We start from the raw sequence: 26,239 nt of genomic DNA, 5'->3' as shown, positions 1-26,239 counted from the left end.
GTTTGGATGGTATTGCAGTGGAATTTATTAAAAAAGGGGGTGACTGTATTGCTGACTGGTTGGTAAGGTTATTTAATGTATGTATGACTCATGGTGAGGTGCCTGAGGATTGGCGGAATGCGTGCATAGTGCCATTGTACAAAGGCAAAGGGGATAAGAGTGAGTGCTCAAATTACAGAGGTATAAGTTTGTTGAGTATTCCTGGTAAATTATATGGGAGGGTATTGATTGAGAGGGTGAAGGCATGTACAGAGCATCAGATTGGGGAAGAGCAGTGTGGTTTCAGAAGTGGTAGAGGATGTGTGGATCAGGTGTTTGCTTTGAAGAATGTATGTGAGAAATACTTAGAAAAGCAAATGGATTTGTATGTAGCATTTATGGATCTGGAGAAGGCATATGATAGAGTTGATAGAGATGCTCTGTGGAAGGTATTAAGAATATATGGTGTGGGAGGAAAGTTGTTAGAAGCAGTGAAAAGTTTTTATCGAGGATGTAAGGCATGTGTACGTGTAGGAAGAGAGGAAAGTGATTGGTTCTCAGTGAATGTAGGTTTGCGGCAGGGGTGTGTGATGTCTCCATGGTTGTTTAATTTGTTTATGGATGGGGTTGTTAGGGAGGTAAATGCAAGAGTTTTGGAAAGAGGGGCAAGTATGAAGTCTGTTGGGGATGAGAGAGCTTGGGAAGTGAGTCAGTTGTTGTTCGCTGATGATACAGCGCTGGTGGCTGATTCATGTGAGAAACTGCAGAAGCTGGTGACTGAGTTTGGTAAAGTGTGTGGAAGAAGAAAGTTAAGAGTAAATGTGAATAAGAGCAAGGTTATTAGGTACAGTAGGGTTGAGGGTCAAGTCAATTGGGAGGTGAGTTTGAATGGAGAAAAACTGGAGGAAGTGAAGTGTTTTAGATATCTGGGAGTGGATCTGGCAGCGGATGGAACCATGGAAGCGGAAGTGGATCATAGGGTGGGGGAGGGGGCGAAAATTCTGGGAGCCTTGAAGAATGTGTGGAAGTCGAGAACATTATCTCGGAAAGCAAAAATGGTTATGTTTGAAGGAATAGTGGTTCCAACAATGTTGTATGGTTGCGAGGTGTGGGCTATGGATAGAGTTGTGCGCAGGAGGATGGATGTGCTGGAAATGAGATGTTTGAGGACAATGTGTGGTGTGAGGTGGTTTGATCGAGTGAGTAACGTAAGGGTAAGAGAGATGTGTGGAAATAAAAAGAGCGTGGTTGAGAGAGCAGAAGAGGGTGTTTTGAAGTGGTTTGGGCACATGGAGAGGATGAGTGAGGAAAGATTGACCAAGAGGATATATGTGTCGGAGGTGGAGGGAACAAGGAGAAGAGGGAGACCAAATTGGAGGTGGAAAGATGGAGTGAAAAAGATTTTGTGTGATCGGGGCCTGAACATGCAGGAGGGTGAAAGGAGGGCAAGGAATAGAGTGAATTGGAGCGATGTGGTATACCGGGGTTGACGTGCTGTCAGTGGATTGAATCAAGGCATGTGAAGCGTCTGGGGTAAGCCATGGAAAGCTGTGTAGGTATGTATATTTGTGTGTGTGGACGTATGTATATACATGTGTATGGGGGGGGTTGGGCCATTTCTTTCGTCTGTTTCCTTGTGCTACCTCGCAAACGCGGGAGACAGCGACAAATTATAATAAAAAAAATAAATAAATACATTTAAGAAAAATCTGCGTAATGACAATAATGAGGAGAGTAGGGCTAACAACATTGTCCAGATGGAGTAATATTGGCCAGAAATTTTCTTCTGTTGTGCTGTATTGTTTAATGCTGTTTAGGGTGAGCAGAATGTTTTTGTTGACTGTACATATATTTTTTCTCTCAAGAATTGTGTAGAGTAGCATGATTGGAGGTATGAAGGAGACAGATTATTATCCTTGTATAACCCCAGGGCCCCTTTCTCTGGAAGGGTTCTTGTAGCTTCAAGGATGTGCTGCTAATAGTAGAAGAGAAATAATGGACTTCTTTGGAGGGAGAAGTTTCTCAATCAGATTATACTTTCCTTTGTCAGGTCAGTGATATTGCCTCACTAAAGGTGTCTTTTCACTCATAATGTAACCACAAGCAGGCAGAATCAGCTTATGGGTGATGAAGGGTTAATTATTGAAATAATTATGTGACTAGTTGGGCTGTCTGAATAATTAGGGATCCATGAAATTAAAACTGAATGAATAACAGTTGATTATTGTTTTTAATAGTTTATCAGTTATTTATTTATGATCACCCCAGGACCAGATTCTTTGAAAAAGTCTTGATATTGTCCAGAACCTTGCTAAAGGCTCCTGCAACCCAAGACTGCTCTACTTTCAGCAGCAGGGAAATGTAGGCTCCTGTATAGTGGTAAGTTCTTTGAAGGAACTCCACCCCCAATGAAATAGCCTCACCAAAGGTAACCTTTCACTTGTGACATAACTTCTTCCAAGTGGAGCCCAACAACACTGTTTAATAGTCCCAGAAAAATTGATTTAAGGCTTCCTTCACCCTGATCAGGGTTTCCCATTTCTGGTTTTATGAAGGATGACTGAAGTGTAAGTAACAGATCCTATTCTTTTTCAGGATTCTTGTTTACCTACTGGCGTGTTTGTGTGGAACATAGAAAATCACAACTCTGAACCCAGAGATGTTTCTATTACTTTTACATTCAAAAATGGTACGGGAGGAAATGAAGATAAGAATGGTTAGTAGGTTTTCACATTCTTTTTTGATATGTTGTATAATTGTGAATCATACATTAAATATTTGTGCAATTTTGATATGTGCAATTTTTTTTACCTGCATGTCCTGTTGATGTAGGTTCATATGGATGATGGAGCATTAATTGAATAAATGATGAATTTAAGATGATGGAGACAAAGAATGTAGAATGTAAACTCATGAAATATAATAAACTTGGAGTCTGTGAATCAAAGGAAAGCAGATGAGAATCTTTGGAGAATGATGCATAAAAATTTGACAGGAGAATAGCAATTTATATTTGAAAGATTTAAACAGATGTGGAAGAGAGGTGTATTTAAAGAGCAAAGGTGGGTTAGACTAGTATGGAAGAATACTAGTGACAAAGGATGAAGTTAATGGAATACTGGAAGAGTACTTTAAATAACTGATTAAAAAGGTGTTGAATGAGATGTAGCTATTGGTGAGGAGTGAGAGAAGTAGATTCAGAGAGAGGAAGACATAGCATTAGTGGAAGTAAGTTTGATAATGCTTCTGGATATTTGAAAGTTGGGAGTGTAGATGGATTGGCAGTGAGATAGCAACGAATAGAGAAAAAACTGATGTTTAGTGTATCTACGAGAGAGTAGCTACCATAGAAAATGGGTCACTCATGTTATAAATGATGAATATGTATGGTAAGATATTGATTGATCATTTTAGAAGGTTTTAGTGAACTTCTTTTAGATGAAGAACAAGGTAGATATAGGAAGAAAAGGGAGTATGGACCAAATTTTTGATCTTTGGAAGGCAGTGAAGAAGTTGTAAAGAAGAAAAGAGGCATGGATGGCTTTAGAAAATGCAAGTGGTGAAGTTAACAGTAAAGCACTGAAGGGAGCTTTGACACTTAGTAGTATGCATGGAAGATTGCAGAATGCTGCTATGAGTTTTTGTCAAGGAAGTAGTGTATTTGTAAGAGTAAATGGTAACAATTTGAAATGAATGTTTTGTATGTGTTGGTTAAGCAGTATCACCATGGTTGTTGATGAGGCATTCCATGAGATGAAATTGAGGTTGGATTATGTCACTGTGCATGTAACCTAAGGCTAAACATTACGGAAACTAAGACAGTTACTATGTTATACAATAACTGATTGATTTTTTTCCTCTTTTTTGAGGATGTTGCCCTAATCCTTTTGTTGTGGGAGTTGGCTCTTGGATGTATTTAGTAGCTATACTACTTGATGTATGGTAATTCTAGTTTTACCTGGTACAAAGACTTGTTCATATAGTAAAGCTAAGGATGTTGTTATTGCACCCCCGATGTTTCACATGCTCTGGTTCAGTCTATTGACAACACATCGACCCTAGTATACCACATCACTCTATTCTGCATTTTCAGGCCCCCAATCACTCAAAATCATTTTCACTCCATCCTTTCTCCTTCAATTTGGTCTCCCAGTTCTTCTTGTTCCTTCCACTTCTGACTCATATATCCTATTTGTCAGCCTTTCCTCTCTCATTTTCTCCATATGTTCAAACCATTTCACCACACCCTTTTCTGCTCTCAACCACACTCTTTTTGTTACCACATGTCTTTCTTATCCTTTCATTACTTACTTGATCAAGCCACCTCACACCACATATTGTACTCAAACATTTAATTTCCAACACATCCATCCTCCTTTGCACAACCCTATCTAAAGTCCTTGTCATGTAACCATATAATATTGTTGGAACTACTATTCCTTCAAACATATCCATTTTTGCTCTGTGATAAAGTTGTCTCTTTCCATTCATTCTTCATTGCTCCCAGAAGCTTTACCCTCTCCCCCACCCTATGACTCGCTTCACTTCCATGGTTCCTTTCGCTGCCAAGTCCACTCCAAGTCTATATCAGCTCTATCATATGCCTTCTCCAGATCTATAAATGCTACATACAAATCCATTTGCTTTTCTAAGTATTTCTCACATACATTCTTCAAAGCAAACACCTGATCCACACATCCTCTACCACTTCTGAAACCACACTGCTCTTTCCCAATCTGATGCTCTGTAGATACCTTCACCCTCTCAGTCAATACCCTTTCATATGATTCACCAGGAATACTCAACAAACTTATACCTCTGTAATTTGAGCACTCACTCTTATCCCCTTTGCCTTTACACAGTGGCACTATGCATGCATTCCGCCAATCCTCAGGCACCTCACCATGAATCATACATACATTAAATAACCTTACCAACCAGTCAACAATACAGTCACCCCCTTTTTTAATAAATTCCACTGCAACACCATCCAAACCTGCTGGCTTTCATCTTCCGCAAAGCTTTTACTACCTCTTCTCTGTTTACCAAATCATTTTCCTTAACCCTCTCACTTTGCACACCACCTCGACCAAAACACCCTATATATGCCACTCTATCATCAAACACATTCAACAAACCTTCAAAATACTCACTCCATCTCCTTTTCACATCACCACTACTTGTTATCACCTCCCCATTAGCCCCCTTCACTGAAGTTCCCATTTGCTCCCTTGTCTTACGCACTTTATTTACCTCCTTCCAGAACATCTTTTTATTCTCCCTAAAATTTAATGATACTCTCTCGCCCCAACTCTCATTTGCCCTCTTTTTCACCTCTTGCACCTTTCTCTTGACCTCCTGTCTCTTTCTTTTATACATCTCTTACTCATTTGCATTTTTCCTGCAAAAATCATCCAAATGCCTCTCTCTTCTCTTTCACTAATAATCTTACTTCTTCATCCCACCACTCACTACCCTTTCTAATCAACCCACCTCCCACGATTCTCATGCCACAAGCATCTTTTGCACAAGCCATCACTGCTTCCCTAAATACATCCCATTTCTCCCCCATTCCCCTCACCTCCTTTGTTCTCACCTTTTTCCATTCTGTACTCAGTCTCTCCTGGTACTTCCTCACACAAGTCTCCTTCCCAAGCTCACTTACTCTCACCACCCTCTTCACCCCAACATTCTCTCTTCTTTTCTGAAAACCCATACAAATCTTCACCTTCGCCTGCACAAGATAATGATCAGACATCCCTCCAGTTGCACCTCTCAGCACATTGACATCCAAAAGTCTCTCTTTCACTTGCCTGTCAATTAACACATAATCCAATAACGCTCTCTGGCCATCTCTCCTACTTACATATATATATATATATATATATATATATATATATATATATATATATTATAGTGAAGTATATATATTATTTTTTTTTTATTATACTTTGTCGCTGTCTCCCGCGTTTGCGAGGTAGCGCAAGGAAACAGACGAAAGAAATGGCCCAACCCCGCCCCACACACATGTACATACATACGTCCACACACGCAAATATACATACCTACACAGCTTTCCATGGTTTACCCCAGACGCTTCACACGCCCTGATTCAATCCACTGACAGCACGTCAACCCCGGTATACCACATCGCTCCAATTCACTCTATTCCTTGCCCTCCTTTCACCCTCCTGCATGTTCAGGCCCCGATCACACAAAATCTTTTTCACTCCATCTTTCCACCTCCAATTTGGTCTCCCTCTTCTCCTCGTTCCCTCCACCTCCGACACATATATCCTCTTGGTCAATCTTTCCTCACTCATTCTCTCCATGTGCCCAAACCACTTCAAAACACCCTCTTCTGCTCTCTCAACCACGCTCTTTTTATTTCCACACATCTCTCTTACCCCCACGCTACTCACTCGATCAAACCACCTCACACCACACATTGTCCTCTAACATCTCATTTCCAGCACCTCCATCCTCCTGCGCACAACTCTATCCATAGCCCACGCCTCGCAACCATACAACATTGTTGGAACCACTATTCCTTCAAACATACCCATTTTTGCTTTCCGAGATAATGTTCTCGACTTACACACATTCTTCAAGGCCCCCAGAATTTTCGTCCCCTCCCCCACCCTATGATCCACTTCCGCTTCCATGGTTCCATCCGCTGCCAGATCCACTCCCAGATATCTAAAACACTTCACTTCCTCCAGTTTTTCTCCATTCAAACTCACCTCCCAATTGACTTGACCCTCAACCCTACTGTACCTAATAACCTTGCTCTTATTCACATTTACTCTTAACTTTCTTCTTCCACACACTTTACCAAACTCAGTCACCAGCTTCTGCAGTTTCTCACATGAATCCGCCACCAGCGCTGTATCATCAGCGAACAACAACTGACTCACTTCCCAAGCTCTCTCATCCCCAACAGACTTCATACTTGCCCCTCTTTCCAAAACTCTTGCATTTACCTCCCTAACAACCCCATCCATAAACAAATTAAACAACCATGGAGACATCATACACCCCTGCCGCAAACCTACATTCACTGAGAACCAATCACTTTCCTCTCTTCCTACACGTACACATGCCTTACATCCTCGATAAAAACTTTTCACTGCTTCTAACAACTTTCCTCCCACACCATATATTCTTAATACCTTCCACAGAGCATCTCTATCAACTCTATCATATGCCTTCTCCAGATCCATAAATGCTACATACAAATCCATTTGCTTTTCTAAGTATTTCTCACATACATTCTTCAAAGCAAACACCTGATCCAAACATCCTCTACCACTTCTGAAACCACACTGCTCTTCCCCAATCTGATGCTCTGTACATGCCTTCACCCTCTCAATCAATACCCTCCCATATAATTTACCAGGAATACTCAACAAACTTATACCTCTGTAATTTGAGCACTCACTCTTATCCCCTTTGCCTTTGTACAATGGCACTATGCACGCATTCCGCCAATCCTCAGGCACCTCACCATGAGTCATACATACATTAAATAACCTTACCAACCAGTCAACAATACAGTCACCCCCTTTTTTAATAAATTCCACTGCAATACCATCCAAACCTGCTGCCTTGCCGGCTTTCATCTTCCGCAAAGCTTTTACTACCTCTTCTCTGTTTACCAACTCATTTTCCCTAACCCTCGCACTTTGCACACCACCTCAACCAAAACACCCTATATCTGCCACTCTATCATCAAACACATTCAACAAACCTTCAAAATACTCACTCCATCTCCTTTTCACATCACCACTACTTGTTATCACCTCCCCATTTGCGCCCTTCACTGAAGTTCCCATTTGCTCCCTTGTCTTACGCACTTTATTTACCTCCTTCCAGAACATCTTTTTATTCTCCCTAAAATTTAATGATACTCTCTCACCCCAACTCTCATTTGCCCTTTTTTTCACCTCTTGCACCTTTCTCTTGACCTGTCTCTTTCTTTTATATGTCTCCCACTCAATTGCATTTTTTCCCTGCAAAAATCGTCCAAATGCCTCTCTCTTCTCTTTCACTAATACTCTTACTTCTTCATCCCACCACTCACTACCCTTTCTAATCAACCCACCTCCCACTCTTCTCATGCCACAAGCATCTTTTGCGCAATCCATCACTGATTCCCTAAATACATCCCATTCCTCCCCCACTCCCCTTACTTCCATTGTTCTCACCTTTTTCCATTCTGTACTCAGTCTCTCCTGGTACTTCCTCACACAAGTCTCCTTCTCAAGCTCACTTACTCTCACCACCCTCTTCACCCCAACATTCACCCTTCTTTTCTGAAAACCCATACAAATCTTCACCTTCGCCTCCACAAGATAATGATCAGACATCCCTCCAGTTGCACCTCTCAGCACATTAACATCCAAAAGTCTCTCTTTCGCGCGCCTGTCAATTAACACGTAATCCAATAACGTTCTCTGGCTATCTCTCCTACTTACATAAGTATACTTATGTATATCTCGCTTTTTAAACCAGGTATTCCCAATCATCAGTCCTTTTTCAGCACATAAATCTACAAGCTCTTCACCATTTCCATTTACAACACTGAACACCCCATGTATACCAATTATTCCCTCAACTGCCACATTACTCACCTTTGCATTCAAATCACCCAACACTATAACCCGGTCTCGTGCATCAAAACCACTAACACACTCATTCAGCTGCTCCCAAAACACTTGCCTCTCATGATCTTTCTTCTCATGCCCAGGTGCATATGCACCAATAATCACCCATCTCTCTCCATCAACTTTCAGTTTTACCCATATTAATCGAGAATTTACTTTCTTACATTCTATCACATACTTCCACAACTCCTGTTTCAGGAGTACTGCTACTCCTTCCCTTGCTCTTGTCCTCTCATCAACCCCTGACTTTACTTTCAAAACATTTTCAAACCACTCTTCCCCTTTACCCTTGAGCTTCGTTTCACTCAGAGCCAAAATATCCAGGTTCCTTTCCTCAAACATACTACCTATCTCTCCTTTTTTCACATCTTGGTTACATCCACACACATTTAGGCACCCCAATCTGAGCCTTCGAGGAGGATGAGCACTCCCCGCGTGACTCCTTCTTCTGTTTCCCATTTTAGAAAGTTAAAAAATACAAGGAGGGGAGGATTTCTGGCCCCCCGCTCCCGTCCCCTCTAGTCGCTTTCTACGACACGCGAGGAATGCCATTCTTTGTCTGTTTCCTGATGCTTCTATTACATGTATATTTCTACATTTATAAGATATTTAATTTTTCATAATATCTTGATGAAAAGCTCAGTTTTTACTCTGATAATGTTTTCAAGGAATAGTGGTGTCTCAAATGAAAATCCTATCTTCTTTTTATCATGGGAATGTAGCCTTTTGATACTAGAAATGAAAGGAAAAAGTTCAGACATATACACCACCGAATTTCTGACAACTGATGGTTCAGCACCTCCTTTAGTCTGCACAAAATTACGTGAGGGAACTTGAAATTACCGCGGCCACCAGACTACTTTACTGGGTTGCCACAGATGGCGTTGTGTGTAAGGCACACTTGATTAGATTCTTTACATTGCACTTTTGGTGGTGATACTGCAATTCTGTGAGATTCTTTGCTTATTTTACTTAAATTTAACCCTAGCTATGGCTTCTAAGACATATGAGAGTGTCAGTCAAATGTGTCAGTCAAATGTAACACCAGTCCATATCGATCCAAGATAAAGTAGAACTGTTGAAAAAATGGACTGTGGTGTTTCGGTGTGTAGCTGTGTGAAATCTACAGTATTGGTTCATCAACTGTTTATGATATAAAGAAGCAAAGGGAGAAAATATTGAAATTCTATCCAGACAGTGATTCCAAGAAGCAAATGACGATTAGAAAAACTATGAAAGATGATGAGAGCACTGAGCATGATCAAATGATGATGGAATGGTTTTGACTGCGTCATAGTGATGGAGTGGACTTGTGAGGTAGCATGATAATGGACCAGGCTAAGTTGTTCCATAAAGAACTTAGATTACATCATGAGTTTGACTATAGTAAAGGTTGACTTTAGAGATTCAAGGAGCATCATGGAATTTCCATGAATAAAGTGTGCGAGAAAAGTGGTCTGCAAACCGTGAAGGAGCTGCCAAGTATGTGGATGAATTTGCAAAACTTGTAGCTGACAAACACCTCAGTCCTGAGCAGGTGTATAATGCAGACGAAACTGCATTATTCTTGCGATGCACACCTAGGAAAACACTAACAACAGAAGACGAAGACCCCACAGGATTCAAACAATCTAAGGACAGACTTACCATCTTAGGGTGCTCAAACGCAGCAGGTACGCACAGATGCAAACCGCTGGTGGTAGGAAAAAGTAAATGCTCCAGGACCTTGAAAGGTGTTAAAGTTTACCTAGTAACATACCATGTAAATAGGAATGGCTGGATTATAACTGAGCTTCTCTTAAAGAAATTAATAAATTTGCATTTAATTTTTGTTTAATCTTGTTTAATTAATACCTGTAATCTTGTTTCACTAATGTACTATTGTACAAGTACCTGTATTTCATTTATTTATTTAATTTACATTCAATATTTGTTTAATTTTAATTTCTAGTAGTCCATGGTATACTTTAGACACATGGGAGATGTATGATTAGTGGGTTAGAGGTGTGTTGATGAATTATTATTACGTGACCACGGTTGGTCTGGCAAAACGGTTAATCCGGCAAGGCTTTGGAACCAAGAGTGATGGAAAATCAGTGGTGTACCTGTATTACCATTTCATTTTTTGATGACAGACTCTTTTTAGAAACTGATCATGAAATCTTTCATATTAAACAGTGAAAGGATTAAATCACTAAAAAAGTGTCACTTATTGATTAAATTGATAGTGTCCCAGCATAAACAGAGTATTCTGTTCTGTGACTGGAGCCTCCAGTGTAACAGTGTAACAATATAAGAGAAAGAAAAAAAAGAAGATTGACACTGTTCAAATCAATCACAGTTCTTTTGTGATAATTCAGTAATATAGAGTGTTCAAAAGTTCATATATTATTTATCTGACCTACAAATTGGAGGAAAGATTTATTGATACATTCTGGCAGAAGATCTTGTACCCACCTCCTATATTGTTATCTGCCAATATATAGTAAATAGCATACATCCTTCGAGGTCTTTCTTATAGAGTTTTATAGGGAGAGACATGTCTCAGCACTAACAGTGAGCAAGTGAAAGATACATTCAAGTTAAACCCATTTATCATGGTATATGTTGCTGGTATACATGGATTGTGTGTAGCCATAATGTTTATGGTGATGAGCCATTATTCATGGTAAAACTTGTTACCCTGGCTGAGAGAGGAGGGTTTTGATTATTTTTTTAGTTGAATGACTGTTTGAAGAAACATTTCTTAGGACAGAATGGATACTTTGTGAGGGTGGTTCGGTTTCCCTATGTCTCTGTCCAGCAGCCAATGGCTAGACAGGACTGTCTGGTATATCTCTTTCAAGGCTTCTATGAGTTAGAAAATTAGTGCCAATACAAAACTGATTTTCAGTGTGAAATACTATAGAGTATTCAATAATCCATCAAGTTTTTCAGCAAGAGATTTCCCTCACCTGAAGTAGAAATTCAAGGATAAAATATACTGATGTATTTCTTTCAGGTGAATGTTGGAGTGAAGTGTTTGAGCAAGTGCTTGAGGATGTGCATGTTAAAGGAGTTGTACTTCATCAAACTCTTAGAAATCTAAATCTGCGTTACTGTGTAGCTGTTAAGGAGCAGGTTAGTGGTAATGAAATGCTTAAAAGTCCCTGCCTTTGGTACTGTTTAGTTTTTCATGTGCATTCTTTGAAATATGAATGTGTTACACTGCTTTGCTGTTCAGGAGCATGCTATTGTATATCACTCCCATAGCAAATGTTGCAACATTGCTGTTGAGCAGCATGATAATGTTCACAACACCCCTAAATATGGAGAGCTTTATTATGATTATGCTATTAACATGCTAACTATGAAGCCCTGAAAATTTAGGATACCCTGGTATGGAGTTTACTAATATATTAAAAAAAAAGATAAGGTAGGCTTACTAATGGTGATAGGAAATAACAAGAAAAGTTAAGAAAAACAAAATTATCAACGAAACTAGCCTTCTTTGGTTCTGTTCAGGCATTTAAGTTTGTGTGCTAGCTGATGATGCTCTAACTGCATCATCACTACTGTCATGGCAGGTTTTATATCATCACCTCAGCACCTAACAATCAACATGCTTGGTTTACATAACTCACACATGTATATGTTTACATTTTAGAATTGTAACACACTGAACACTTACTGAGGTTCTCTGTAATATGTTACCCAGTGAATAGTTGATAATGAGCACATAAAATGTTTCACAACACACCATAGAGTTTTTATGTATACACATTGCTTATTTACATAATTTTTCATATTTATCACTCTTGAAATGGTTTGTTCACATGGAAAGGATGACTGAGGAAAGAGTGACAAAGAGGATATGTGTGTCAGAGGTGGAGGGAACGAGGAGAAGTGGGAGACCATATTGGAGGTGGAAGAATGGAGTGAAAAAGATTTTGAGCGATCGGAGCCTGAACATACAGGAGGGTGAAAGGCGTGCAAGGAATAGAGTGAATTGGAATGATGTGGTATACCGGGGTTAACATGCTGTCAGGATTGAACCAGGTAATGTGAAGTGTCTGGGAAAACCGTGGAAAGTTTTGTGGAACCTAGATGTGGAAAGGGAGCTGTGGTTTCAGTGCATTACACATGACAGCTAGAGACTGAGTGTGAATGAATGTGGCCTTTGTTGTCTTTTCCTAGTGCCTGCCTCGCACGGGGGGTGCCATTTCATGTGTGGTGGGGTGGCAAGGGGTATGGATGAAGGCAGCAAGTATGAATATGTACATATTTATATATGTATATGTCTGTGTATGTATATGTATGTATACGTTGAAATGTATAGGCATGTATATGTGCATGTGTGGGTGTGTATGTGTATATACATGTGTATGTGGGTGGGTTGGGCCATTCTTTTCTCTGTTTCCTTGTGCTGCCTCGCTGATGTGGGGGACAGCGACAAAGTATAATAAATGAAAATGATAAATCATTTTTTATATTTTTTGTTTACATAAAGGTCAGATGTATACTTTACAGTTTTATACACATTTTTGTTATCACTGCACAATGACCTGAACCATCTAAATCACTTATCATTGGTCTATTCTAGAACATTCCCTTAGTTTCTCTATATCACAATCATGATCACTTTCCTACAGTGATCAAAATCATGTTCAGCATGTTCTGTTATTAGTGCCCAAGAGACAGTCAGTACTTTACTAGGCCAAGCATGCATGGCTTCACAGCAAGTTGTGGAATTCAGCAAGTGAACACAGTTGCAAAGAACAAAGCCATACCTTCTCCCTCTGTATGATATGAGTAATTGACAGCAGGATTTTTCCTGATATTGACAGCATCTTCTAGTGACATAAGGCCTTTCTGCATACTGAAAAAGAATGCCTTTAATATGTCTGAGGGTGGAATGAGGCAACCTATATCAGTACAATTGCAGTAGCCGTAATGGAAACATCTTTTTTTCATTTGCGGAATTAAGGGGTTAAGGAGCAGGTGAGTATTCATCACACCCAGAAAAGTAAATCCATATATCTCTTCAGCTCTCAGTTCAGCATTTATCATATTTTGAAAAGTTGGTTATCTTTCATATTTCAGTAAACTTTGAATGCTAATGCACTTGGAATTACTAAACAAAAGTGATCATGAGACACTTCTTTATAAAACTACCTATAGTATATTGCAGCTCAGATTAGTATGCTGTTTTGCTATTGTTTAGAAAATATGTTCAGATGAAAAGAATTAGAATTTAGTGAGAGTTTTATAAAGAGGCATGTATGAGGGAATACCTGGAGAGGTTAGGTGAAGAATGGCAAAAGATGAGAGTATATGAAGGTAGGTATGTAGGAGTGGAATGAAGGTATTTAGGAAGCAGTGCCTCCATGTGTAAGAGAATACAAAGGAATAAAGGGGCTTTCAAACAGACCATTAGGTTCCTTCCAGGCTGTTTATGATAGTTTACGATAGTGGGATGTGGAAGGTGGGATGTGGTTGTTTAAGAAAGGATAGTGAGTGGGGGGATGAGGGAGTTAAGTTGTCAGTGAAAGAGAAAAGAGAGATGTACAGAAGTCACTTGCAGGGAAGTATCTCAAGTGTTAGGGAGATGTACAGAAGTCACTTGCTGGGAAGTATTGCAAGTGTTAGGGAGATGTACAAGAGGAAGCAGTGAGAGGTCAAGAGGAAGGTGCATGGGCTGAAAAAGACAGCAAATGAGAGTTGGGCTGAGAGAGTATCAGCAAACTTCAGAGAGGATAAGATGTTTTGTAAGGAGGTGAATAGTGTGAGGAGAACAAGAGAACCATGGGAACATAAGTGAAGGGAGCATATGGGGAAGTGGTAACAGGGAAAAAAGAGATGAAGAGATGGAGTGAGTATTTTGACAATTGAATGCATTACATGATAGAATGGCAAATGTAGGAAGTTTAGGATGTAAAGGTATGCAAAAGAAGTGGTTTGAAGAAAAGAGAAGAGTTGATGAAAGCTTTCCTTAAGATGAAGCATAGCAAATTGACTGGAATGGATGGAATTGTAGCTGAATTTCTCAAGAGAGGGAATAGTGTTGTGGAACAGTTAGTTAGGATTTTCAGTGCATGTATAATTCAGGGTGAGATGCCTTAGGATTAGCAGCTTGCCTTTATTATGCTGCTATATAGAGGCAAGGGGGACATATGAGAGTTGAGCTGAGAGAGCATCAGTGAACTTCAGAGAGGATAAGATGTTTTGTAAGGAGGTGAATAAAGTTAGGAGAACAAGAGAACCAATGGGAATATAAGTGAAGGGAGCGGATGGGGAAGTGGTAACAGGCAAGAAAAAAGATGAAGAAGAGATGGAGTGAGTATTTTGACATTGTTGAATGCATTACAGATGTAGGAAGTTTAGGATGTGAAAGTATGTGAAACAAGTGGTTTGAAGAAACAAGAAGAGTTGGTGAAAGCTTTGCTTAATATGAAGCATAGCAGATTGGCTAGAATGGATGAAATTGTAATTGAATTTCTCAAGAAAAGGGATGATAGTGTTATGGATTAGTTAGGATTTTCAGTGTATGTATGGTTCAAGGTGAGGTGCCTTAGGATTGGCAGCATGCCTTTATTATGCTGCTATGTAAAGGCAAGGGGGACATAAGTGACTGTTCAACTTAGAGAAGTAAAAGTTTGCTGAGAGTACATGGTAAATTGTATGGGAGAGTGATGATTGAAAGGGTAGCAGCATACACATACTTCATCCCCCCACCTCCGATGCACATATCCTCTTTGTCAACCCCTCCTCACCCACCTTCACATGTTCAAACCACTTCAACACACCCTCCCCTGCTGTCTCAGCCACACTCTTCCTACCTCCACACATCTCCCTCACCCATTCCATACCCACTTGATCAAACCACCTCATACCACACACAGTCCCCATACACATGCTTGTTCACCATCATCTGTTCCCTTCACCACTACACCCCTCAGGAAACAGTTATGAATATGGATGTGCAGAGGAGGGTGGAAGTGTTGGAAAGGAAATGTTTGAGGGCAATATGTGGTGTGAAGTGGTTTGATTAAGTAATATCAGGGTAAGAGAGGTGTGGTAACAAGAAGAGTGTGGTTGAAATAGCTGATAAGGGTGTGCTGAAATGGTTTGGACAAATGTAGAGAGTGAGTAAGGAGAGGTTGACAGCAAAGATATATGTGTCGGAAGTAGAGGACAAAGTAAAGGGGAGACCAAACTGGAGATGGAATGATGGAATGAAAAACATTTTGAGTGATCTGGTACTGAACCTGCTGGAGGGTGAAAGGTGTGCATGAGATCAAGTGAATTAGAAAGATATGGTATACAGGGGTGACAAGGTCTAATTGGACTGAACCAAGATACTTGAAGTGGCCAGGGAAAACCTTAGAAAGGTCTGTGAATAGTGGGCTATGGTTTTGGTGCATTGCAAATGACAGCTAGAGAATGTATACGAATGAATATGGCCATTCTTTGTTTGTTTTCAATATGGGAAACAGCAGACAAGTATGAAAGAAAGAGAGAGAGAAAAGTTATTATATGCAGTGTAAGAGAGTGGCATGGTACAGTTATAGGCACCCTTTGACAGAGAGAGCTAACCAGGGTATGCAGAAATGGGTCAGACATAAAGAGAGGTTAAGCAGAAAAAGATCACCTAAAAGATTCTGTACGTCAGAAGTGGAGGGGAAAAGGGGAAGGGCAAGACTAAGGAGATGGAAGGAGAGTTGAGAAGGCTCTTTGGTATCAGGACATGAACATTCAGGAAGAGGAAATGCCTGCATGGAACAGAATTAATTGGACTGATGTGGTATATCAGAGAGTGACATGCTTTCAATGAAGAGGATCAGTATATGAGGTTTGGTGCAATATACATGACATCTAGAGAGTGGATATTTGTAAGTGAGAGCTTTGTTCACTGTTTTTGCTACCTAACTAAGGTAGAAACATTTGGATATGAAAAAAAAAGTATATATATATATATATATATATATATATATATATATATATATATATATATATATATATATATATATATATATATATATATATATAATAATAATATATATATATATATATATATATATATATATATATATGCATATGCACCTGGGCATGAGAAGAAAGATCAAGAGAGGCAAGTGTTTTGGGAGCAGCTGAATGAGTGTGTTAGTGGTTTTGATGCACGAGACCGGGTTATAGTAATGGGTGATTTGAATGCAAAGGTGAGTAATTTGGCAGTTGAGGGAATAATTGGTATACATGGGGTGTTCAGTGTGGTAAATGGAAATGGTGAAGAGCTTGTAGATTTATGTGCTGAAAAAGGACTGATGATTGGGAATACCTGGTTTAAAAAGCGAGATATCCATAAGTATACTTATGTAAGTAGGAGAGATGGCCAGAGAGCGTTATTGGATTACGTGTTAATTGACAGGCGTGCGAAAGAGAGACTTTTGGATGTTAATGTGCTGAGAGGTACAACTGGAGGGATGTCTGATCATTATCTTGTGGAGGCTAAGGTGAAGATTTGTATGGGTTTTCAGAAAAGAAGAGTGAATGTTGGGGTGAAGAGGGTGGTGAGAGTAAGTGAGCTTGAGAAGGAGACCTGTGTGAGGAAGTACCAGGAGAGACTGAGTACAGAATGGAAAAAGGTGAGAACAATGGAAGTAAGGGGCGTGGGGGAGGAATGGGATGTATTTAGGGAATCAGTGATGGATTGCGCAAAAGATGCTTGTGGCATGAGAAGAGTGGGAGGTGGGTTGATTAGAAAGGGTAGTGAGTGGTGGGATGAAGAAGTAAGAGTATTAGTGAAAGAGAAGAGAGAGGCATTTGGACGATTTTTGCAGGGAAAAAATGCAATTGAGTGGGAGATGTATAAAAGAAAGAGACAGGAGGTCAAGAGAAAGGTGCAAGAGGTGAAAAAAAGGGCAAATGAGAGTTGGGGTGAGAGAGTATCATTAAATTTTAGGGAGAATAAAAAGATGTTCTGGAAGGAGGTAAATAAAGTGCGTAAGACAAGGGAGCAAATGGGAACTTCAGTGAAGGGCGCAAATGGGGAGGTGATAACAAGTAGTGGTGATGTGAGAAGGAGATGGAGTGAGTATTTTGAAGGTTTGTTGAATGTGTTTGATGATAGAGTGGCAGATATAGGGTGTTTTGGTCGAGGTGGTGTGCAAAGTGAGAGGGTTAGGGAAAATGATTTGGTAAACAGAGAAGAGGTAGTGAAAGCTTTGCGGAAGATGAAAGCCGGCAAGGCAGCAGGTTTGGATGGTATTGCAGTGGAATTTATTAAAAAAGGGGGTGACTGTACTGTTGACTGGTTGGTAAGGTTATTTAATGTATGTATGACTCATGGTGAGGTGCCTGAGGATTGGCGGAATGCGTGCATAGTGCCATTGTACAAAGGCAAAGGGGATAAGAGTGAGTGCTCAAATTACAGAGGTATAAGAGCAAGGTTATTAGGTACAGTAGGGTTGAGGGTCAAGTCAATTGGGAGGTGAGTTTGAATGGAGAAAAACTGGAGGAAGTGAAGTGTTTTAGATATCTGGGAGTGGATCTGGCAGCGGATGGAACCATGGAAGTGGAAGTGGATCATAGGATGGGGGAGGGGGCGAAAATTCTGGGGGCCTTGAAGAATGTGTGGAAGTCGAGAACATTATCTCGGAAAGCAAAAATGGGTATGTTTGAAGGAATAGTGGTTCCAACAATGTTGTATGGTTGCGAGGCGTGGGCTATGGATAGAGTTGTGCGCAGGAGGATGGATGTGCTGGAAATGAGATGTTTGAGGACAATGTGTGGTGTGAGGTGGTTTGATCGAGTGAGTAACGTAAGGGTAAGAGAGATGTGTGGAAATAAAAAGAGCGTGGTTGAGAGAGCAGAAGAGGGTGTTTTGAAGTGGTTTGGGCACATGGAGAGGATGAGTGAGGAAAGATTGACCAAGAGGATATATGTGTCGGAGGTGGAGGGAGCAAGAAGAAGAGGGAGACCAAATTGGAGGTGGAAAGATGGAGTGAAAAAGATTTTGTGTGATCGGGGCCTGAACATGCAGGAGGGTGAAAGGAGGGCAAGGAATAGAGTGAATTGGAGCGATGTGGTATACTGGGGTTGACGTGCTGTCAGAGGATGGAATCAAGGCATGTGAAGCGTCTGGGGTAAACCATGGAAAGCTGTGTAGGTATGTATATTTGCGTGTGTGGACGTATGTATATACATGTGTATGGGGGGGGTTGGGCCATTTCTTTCGTCTGTTTCCTTGCGCTACCTCGCAAACGCGGGAGACAGCGAGAAAGTATAAAAAAAAAAAAGAAAAAAAAAAAAGTTTGTTGAGTATTCCTGGTAAATTATATGGGAGGGTATTGATTGAGAGGGTGAAGGCATGTACAGAGCATCAGATTGGGGAAGAGCAGTGTGGTTTCAGAAGTGGTAGAGGATGTGTGGATCAGGTGTTTGCTTTGAAGAATGTATGTGAGAAATACTTAGAAAAGCAAATGGATTTGTATGTAGCATTTATGGATCTGGAGAAGGCATATGATAGAGTTGATAGAGATGCTCTGTGGAAGGTATTAAGAATATATGGTGTGGGAGGAAAGTTGTTAGAAGCAGTGAAAAGTTTTTATCGAGGATGTAAGGCATGTGTACGTGTAGGAAGAGAGGAAAGTGATTGGTTCTCAGTGAATGTAGGTTTGCGGCAGGGGTGTGTGATGTCTCCATGGTTGTTTAATTTGTTTATGGATGGGGTTGTTAGGGAGGTAAATGCAAGAGTTTTGGAAAGAGGGGCAAGTATGAAGTCTGTTGGGGATGAGAGAGCTTGGGAAGTGAGTCAGTTGTTGTTCGCTGATGATACAGCGCTGGTGGCTGATTCATGTGAGAAACTGCAGAAGCTGGTGACTGAGTTTGGAAAAGTGTGTGGAAGAAGAAAGTTAAGAGTAAATGTGAATAAGAGCAAGGTTATTAGGTACAGTAGGGTTGAGGGTCAAGTCAATTGGGAGGTGAGTTTGAATGGAGAAAAACTGGAGGAAGTGAAGTGTTTTAGATATCTGGGAGTGGATCTGGCAGCGGATGGAACCATGGAAGCGGAAGTGGATCATAGGGTGGGGGAGGGGGCGATAATTCTGGGGGCCTTGAAGAATGTGTGGAAGTCGAGAACATTATCTCGGAAAGCAAAAATGGGTATGTTTGAAGGAATAGTGGTTCCAACAATGTTGTATGGTTGCGAGGCGTGGGCTATGGATAGAGTTGTGCGCAGGAGGATGGATGTGCTGGAAATGAGATGTTTGAGGACAATGTGTGGTGTGAGGTGGTTTGATCGAGTGAGTAACGTAAGGGTAAGAGAGATGTGTGGAAATAAAAAGAGCGTGGTTGAGAGAGCAGAAGAGGGTGTTTTGAAGTGGTTTGGGCACATGGAGAGGATGAGTGAGGAAAGATTGACCAAGAGGATATATGTATCGGAGGTGGAGGGAACAAGGAGAAGAGGGAGACCAAATTGGAGGTGGAAAGATGGAGTGAAAAAGATTTTGTGTGATCGGGGCCTGAACATGCAGGAGGGTGAAAGGAGGGCAAGGAATAGAGTGAATTGGAGCGATGTGGTATACCAGGGTTGACGTGCTGTCAGTGGATTGAAGCAGGGCATGTGAAGCGTCTGGGGTAAACCATGGAAAGCTGTGTAGGTATGTATATTTGCGTGTGTGGACGTATGTATATACATGTGTATGGGGGGGGGTTGGGCCATTTCTTTCGTCTGTTTCCTTGCGCTACCTCGCAAACGAGGGAGACAGCGACAAAGTATAATATATATATATAATATATATATAAAGAGTGTTTGTAATAGAGCAAAATGCATACTTTTTTCTTCTAATGTGAATAGGTCAGTTATCCTTGAACACGATGAGATTCATCTTTTTTAGATATAATTATATTTTAGTGCATGAGTCACATATTTGATGACCATCTCACTGGAGCTCATGAGACAAAATTAGGCTATTACATTGTATTACATTTTTCTCTTTGTTATTACATTTTTAACCCTTAAACTGCTTCCATTGTCTTGTGATAACCCTTATAGGACTATTTCCATCATCCCATGTTGATTCAAAGCTTCTCACTGCTGTTTAAAATCTTAGTTGTTGCTTATTTCAACATTTATCCTAAGAAGTACCCAGCTGTAAAGTCCATCTGCTGGAAAAACTATCAGGCATCTCAGTCATTCACAATACATCAGAGTGAATGTGTATATGTCGTGTGGACATGATCCCATATGTTGGTGGTCACTATAGCAGTTTTAGAATAAAAGAAACAGTTTCTATGGCATTGGTCTTGATATTATTGGTGGAAAGAATTGTATTTATTTATTCATTCATTCACTCAATGAAAGTTCTGTTTGTTTATGTAATATATGAACACATAAAAAACATGTTATCCCTGGGGATAAGGGAGAAAGAATTCCCTGCGTGTTGTAGATGGTGATTAAAAGGAGTGGTAGTAGGGGGCTGGAAATCCTCTCCCCCAGTTTTAATTTTCCAAAAGAAGGCACAGAGAAAGGGGCCAAAACAGGATTTTTCCTTGTAAGGCACATTCATCTGTTTTTGATACTACCTCGCTGAAGTTGGAAATGATAAATATGCATGAAAAAGTATGCTATGCAAAGAGTATGTAAATTATGTAAAAGATGCTAAAAGATATGTATTTGTTATCGATCATGACAAATGTGGAAAACAGGATGTTTGTCTTAGCTCTTACCAGTTTGTTTCTATACCATCCTGATTTTAAAAGTATGTATGTGTCCTGTGAGGTCATACCTCAAAAATAAATCACAGATTGTTTGAAATGATATGATTAGGAGTATATAGAAAGAATTTATGCTTGGAAAAGACCTTAATTATTGTATACTTGCATTGACTGAGGACATCTACGTTGCTAGCATAAGTGTGGGGACCCATTCCCATGCCAACTTGACAATGGTATACTAATTTTATGGTTTTTTTTTTTTGTATCTGCCATATTATTTATAGCTTAAGATAATAACACCGGTCAACAAGTTTTTAAAATTCTTTTTATCCCATAAACTAGAATAGCACTTATAGTACTTTTTATGCTGAATTTGAATCTGTTTTTAAAATTGTTCTATCATGCATGATTTTTAAGTGACAGAGCAATTGAAATTTACAATAACTGTATATCATTCATGAATATGGCTGGTGTTACACTTAAAAAACTTACCTCTAAAATGTAGAAGTGTACAATTTTTGGCGATATTTGGCCTCGGGAAGAGAGGAAAGTGATTGGTTCCCAGTGAATGTCGATTTGTGGCAGGGGTGCATGATGTCTGCATGGCTGTTTGATTTGTTTATGGATGGGATTGTTAGGAAGGTGAATGCTAGAGTTTTGGAGAGAGGGGCAAGAATGCAGTTTATTGTGGATGAGAGGGCTTGGGAAATGAGCCAGTTTTTGTTCACTTATGATACAGTGCTGATGGCTGATTCGGGTGAGAAACTGAAGAAGTTGGTGACTGAGTTTGGTAAAGTGTTTAAAAGAAGAAAGTTGAGAGTAGATGTGAATAAGAGCAAGGTTATTATTCAGTAGGGTTGAGGTACAAGTTAATTGGGAGGTAAGTTTAAATGGAGAAAAACTTGAGGAAGTGAGGTGTTTTAGATATCTGGGAGCGGATTTAACAGCTGATGGAACCATGGAAGCGAAAGTGAGTCACAGGATAGGGTAGGGGGTGAAGGTTCTGGGAGTATTGAAGAATATGTGGAAGGTGAGAACATTATCTCGAAGAGCAAAAATGGATATTTTTGAAGGAATAGTGGTTCCAACAATGTTATATGGCTGCGAGGTGTGGGTTATAGATAGGGTTGTGCAGAGGAGGGTGGATGTATTAGAAACGAATTGTTTCAGGACAATATGTGGTGTGAGGTGGTTTGATGTAGTAAGTAATGAAAAGGTAAGAGAGATGAGTGGTAATATGAATGATGGTTGGGAGAGCAGAAGAGGGTGTATTGAAATGGTTTGGTCACATGGAGAGAATGAGTGAGGAAAGATTGACAAATAGGATATATCTGTCAGAGGTGGAGAGAAGAAGGAGAAGTGGGAGACCAAATTGGAGGTAGAAGGATGGAGTGAAAAAGATTTTGAGTGATTGGGGCCTGAACATACAGGAGGGTGAAAGGTGTCCAAGGAATAGAGTGAATTGGAACGATGTGGCGATGTGGTATACCAGGGTCGGCATGCTGTCAATGGATTGAACCAGGGCATGTGAAGTGTCTGGGGTAAACCATGGAAAGTTTTGTGGGGCCTAGATGTGGAAAGGGAGCTGTGGTTTCGGTGCATTACACATGCCAGCTAGAGACTCAGTGTGAACGAATGTGGCCTTTGTTGTCCTTTCCTAGTGCTCCCTTGCGCACGTAAGGGGGGGAGGGGGTGACATTTCATGTGTGGTGGGTAGGCGATGGGAATAGCTAAGGGCAGCAAGTATGAATTATGTACATGTGTATATATGTATTTGTCTGTGTATGTATATGTATGTATATGTTGAAATGTATAGTTATGTATATGTGCATGTGTGGGCGTGTATGTATATACATGTGTATGTAGGTGGGTTGGGCCATTCTTTCATCTGTTTCCTTTCGCTACCTCATTAATGTGGGAGACAGCGACAAAGTATAATGAAAATAAATATATTCTATTATTATTATTATGTACTTAGTTGCTGTCTCCCACATTAGAGAGGTAGCACAAGGAAACAGACGAAAGAATGGCCCAACCCACCCACACACACATGCATCAACATAAATGCCCACACAAGCACATATACATACCTATACATTTCAATGTATACATACATATACATCCCCATACATATACATATTAACACATGTACATATTCATACTTGCTGCCTTCATCCATTCCCGTTGCAACCCCGCCACACATGAAACAGCACCCCCTTCCCCCGCGCATGTGCAAGGTTGCACTAGAAAAAGACAACAAACACCACATTTGTTCACACTCAGTCTCTAGCTGTCATGTATAATGCACCGAAACCACCACTCCCTTTCCACATCCAGGCCCCACAAAACTTTCTATGGTCTACCTCTGATGCTTCTTGTGCCCTCATTCAATCCATTGACAGCACGTCGACCCCGTTATACCACATCGTTCCAATTCACTATTCCTTGCACTCCTTTCACCCTCCTGTATGTTCAGGCCCCGATCACTCAAAATCTCTTTCACTCCATCCCTCCACCTCCAATTTGGTCTCCCACTTCTTCCCTCCACCTCTGACACATATATCCTCTTTGTCAATCTTTCCTCACTCATTCTCTCCATGTGACCAAACGATTTCAATACACCCTCTTCTGCTCTCTCAACCACACTCTTTTCATTAAAGCACATCTCTCTTACCCTTTCATTACTTACTTGACCAAACAACCTCAGACCACATATTGTCCTCAAACATCTCATTTCCAACACTTCTACCCTCTCCGCACACCCCTATCTATAGCCCATGCCTTGCAACCATATAACATTGTTGGAACCACTATTCCTTCAAACATATCCATTTTTGTTCTCCGAGATAATGTTCTCGCATTCCACACATTCTTCAACGCTCCCAGAACTTTCACCTCCTCCCCCACCCTGTGACTCACTTCCTCTTCCATGGTTCCATCTGTTGCTAAATCCAACCCCAGATATTTAAAACACTTCACTTCCTCCAGTTTTTCTCCAATCAAACTTACATCTCAATTATCTTGTCCCTCAACCCTACTGAACCTAATAACCTTGCTGTTATTCACATTTACTCTCAGCTCTCTTCTTTAACACACTTTACCAAACTCAGTCACCAACTTCTGCAGTTTCTCACCCGAATCAGCCACCAGTGTTGTATCATCAGCAAATAATAACTGACTCACTTCCCAAGCCCTCTCATCCACAACAAACTGCATACTTGCCCCTCTCTCCAAAGCTCTTGCATTCACCTCCCTAACCACCCCATCCATAAACAAATTAAACAACCATGGAGTCATCATGCACCCCTGTCAAACTGACATTCACTGAGAACCAATCACTTTCCTCTCTTCCTACTTGTACACATGCCTTACATCCTTCGTAAAAACTTTCACTGTAGATGAGTGTATGGTCATTCTTTGTATTTTTCCTGGTGATACCTTACTGATGCGGGAAACAGTGATCAAGTATATTTATAAGAGATAAGATAATTTTACATATGCTTCCTAACTGTCCTTCCACAGAATCATAAGTCAGTCCTTTCATGTATTCCTGGGTACCTCACACATGAACTTATTCATTCTTTTAGTAATTTAACATTTATATTTATGGTGCTGATATTCCCCCCTTTATTTGTTATTTGATTTATTTGAACATGCTGGGTAACTTAGTTGATGCATGGAACATCTACCATATGAACTTTTTCCTTATATAAATTGTCTTGAAGAGTCTGCTTGACAACAAAGGTGTATCTAACAAATAAGTCTTCTTGTTCACAGACTGGAGTATCAGTGTCTAACTGTCCAGGATTTGACCCTTTGGGGCCTGGTGACACCATTTGGAATGACCTGAAGTTGGATGGAGAGTTGGACACAAGAGATGTACCTTTGACTAAAACTAGTATGTTATTTTTATTTTTTTTAAATGTTTTCATCACTACAAGTGCTTTGTTGCACTGCAGTGCTGAACACAAGCATGTGGAATAGAGGATATGTGGTAGCACTGAAAGATATGTTTAACATGATACCAGGTAACTTCCAGTGAAAGGTGGGCTTTGATATTTAATGTTTGTTAATATTTGCTCAGATTCTGTTAGATTGTTTTGCAAGGTAGCATTACATCAGAGATTATGAATAATTTGTTTCATAGAGTAGCATTTTTTCAGTCATAGTTGATGAGACCTTCATTCCCACATACAGGACAGATCCTGTAGTTTAGCTTATTGTGGTGTCTTTAAAGGATGCAGAACATATTGTATGCATGGCAGTTCAGACTTAAGAGTATAGGTTGGTTTGTACATTAAAGGAGAGAGTCTGATTGGAGTTTCCAAATGTTTTGTTATTACAGAATTTGAGGTATTCTTGTGTTTATGCATACAATTTAGTCAAATCAGAAATAATCTATCCAGACCTACCTTTAAGCAGGTTTGATGAGATGTGACCTTCGATATTGATTGTATTATTTCCATTCTTGCACATGGTAAGAATTGGTTTTTAGAATATTGTGCCATTGCTTACCTGAGTATGAATTATTTCTATTTTTTCAGGATTCATGATTCCTCATTTTTATTCCTAATCTTAAAACATTATTGCCATAATAATGTTTGGTCTGTGATGAAAATTTATTAGTTTGCCATCTTGACCTCCAATGACTGCCACTAAGGGTAATACATTGTTTCTCTAGCGCTGTTGCCAGTGTTAGCAGCTGTTGACAAAGTAGTCAGTATTGCTACTGTTATGCTCTCATGGCTAGTGACGGTCACCATTATTAACAGTATCTTTATGGCTGGTGATTGTCAGCAGAGATGGCAGTTTGACTATTGCCGTGTCTTGGCTAGTAACATCATTGCTGCTCCAGTGTTCTTTTGATTGGTATATGCCAGCACTGGTGGCCGGATAAC

The 26,239-nt window shown here is 40.2% G+C and overlaps 1 protein-coding gene across 2 annotated transcripts in view; it reads left to right on the top strand.

Annotated features, from left to right (window-relative positions):
- The window catches only part of LOC139755091 (non-lysosomal glucosylceramidase), a 135,126-nt gene that overhangs the window by 42,242 nt on the left and 66,645 nt on the right, over positions 1-26,239 (top strand). For both annotated transcript variants that reach the window (XM_071673206.1, XM_071673207.1), the window contains 3 exons: positions 2,575-2,695; positions 11,647-11,765; positions 25,119-25,239. In XM_071673206.1, the coding sequence (XP_071529307.1) occupies positions 2,575-2,695; positions 11,647-11,765; positions 25,119-25,239 (361 nt within the window). The remainder of the gene's footprint in view (positions 1-2,574; positions 2,696-11,646; positions 11,766-25,118; positions 25,240-26,239) is intronic.

The sequence above is a fragment of the Panulirus ornatus genome, chromosome 18 (assembly GCF_036320965.1).
Source record: "Panulirus ornatus isolate Po-2019 chromosome 18, ASM3632096v1, whole genome shotgun sequence".
Lineage (NCBI taxonomy): Eukaryota > Metazoa > Arthropoda > Malacostraca > Decapoda > Palinuridae > Panulirus > Panulirus ornatus.
The sequence above is the reverse complement of the archived record's forward strand: the minus strand, read 5'-3'. Positions and strand labels throughout refer to the sequence as shown.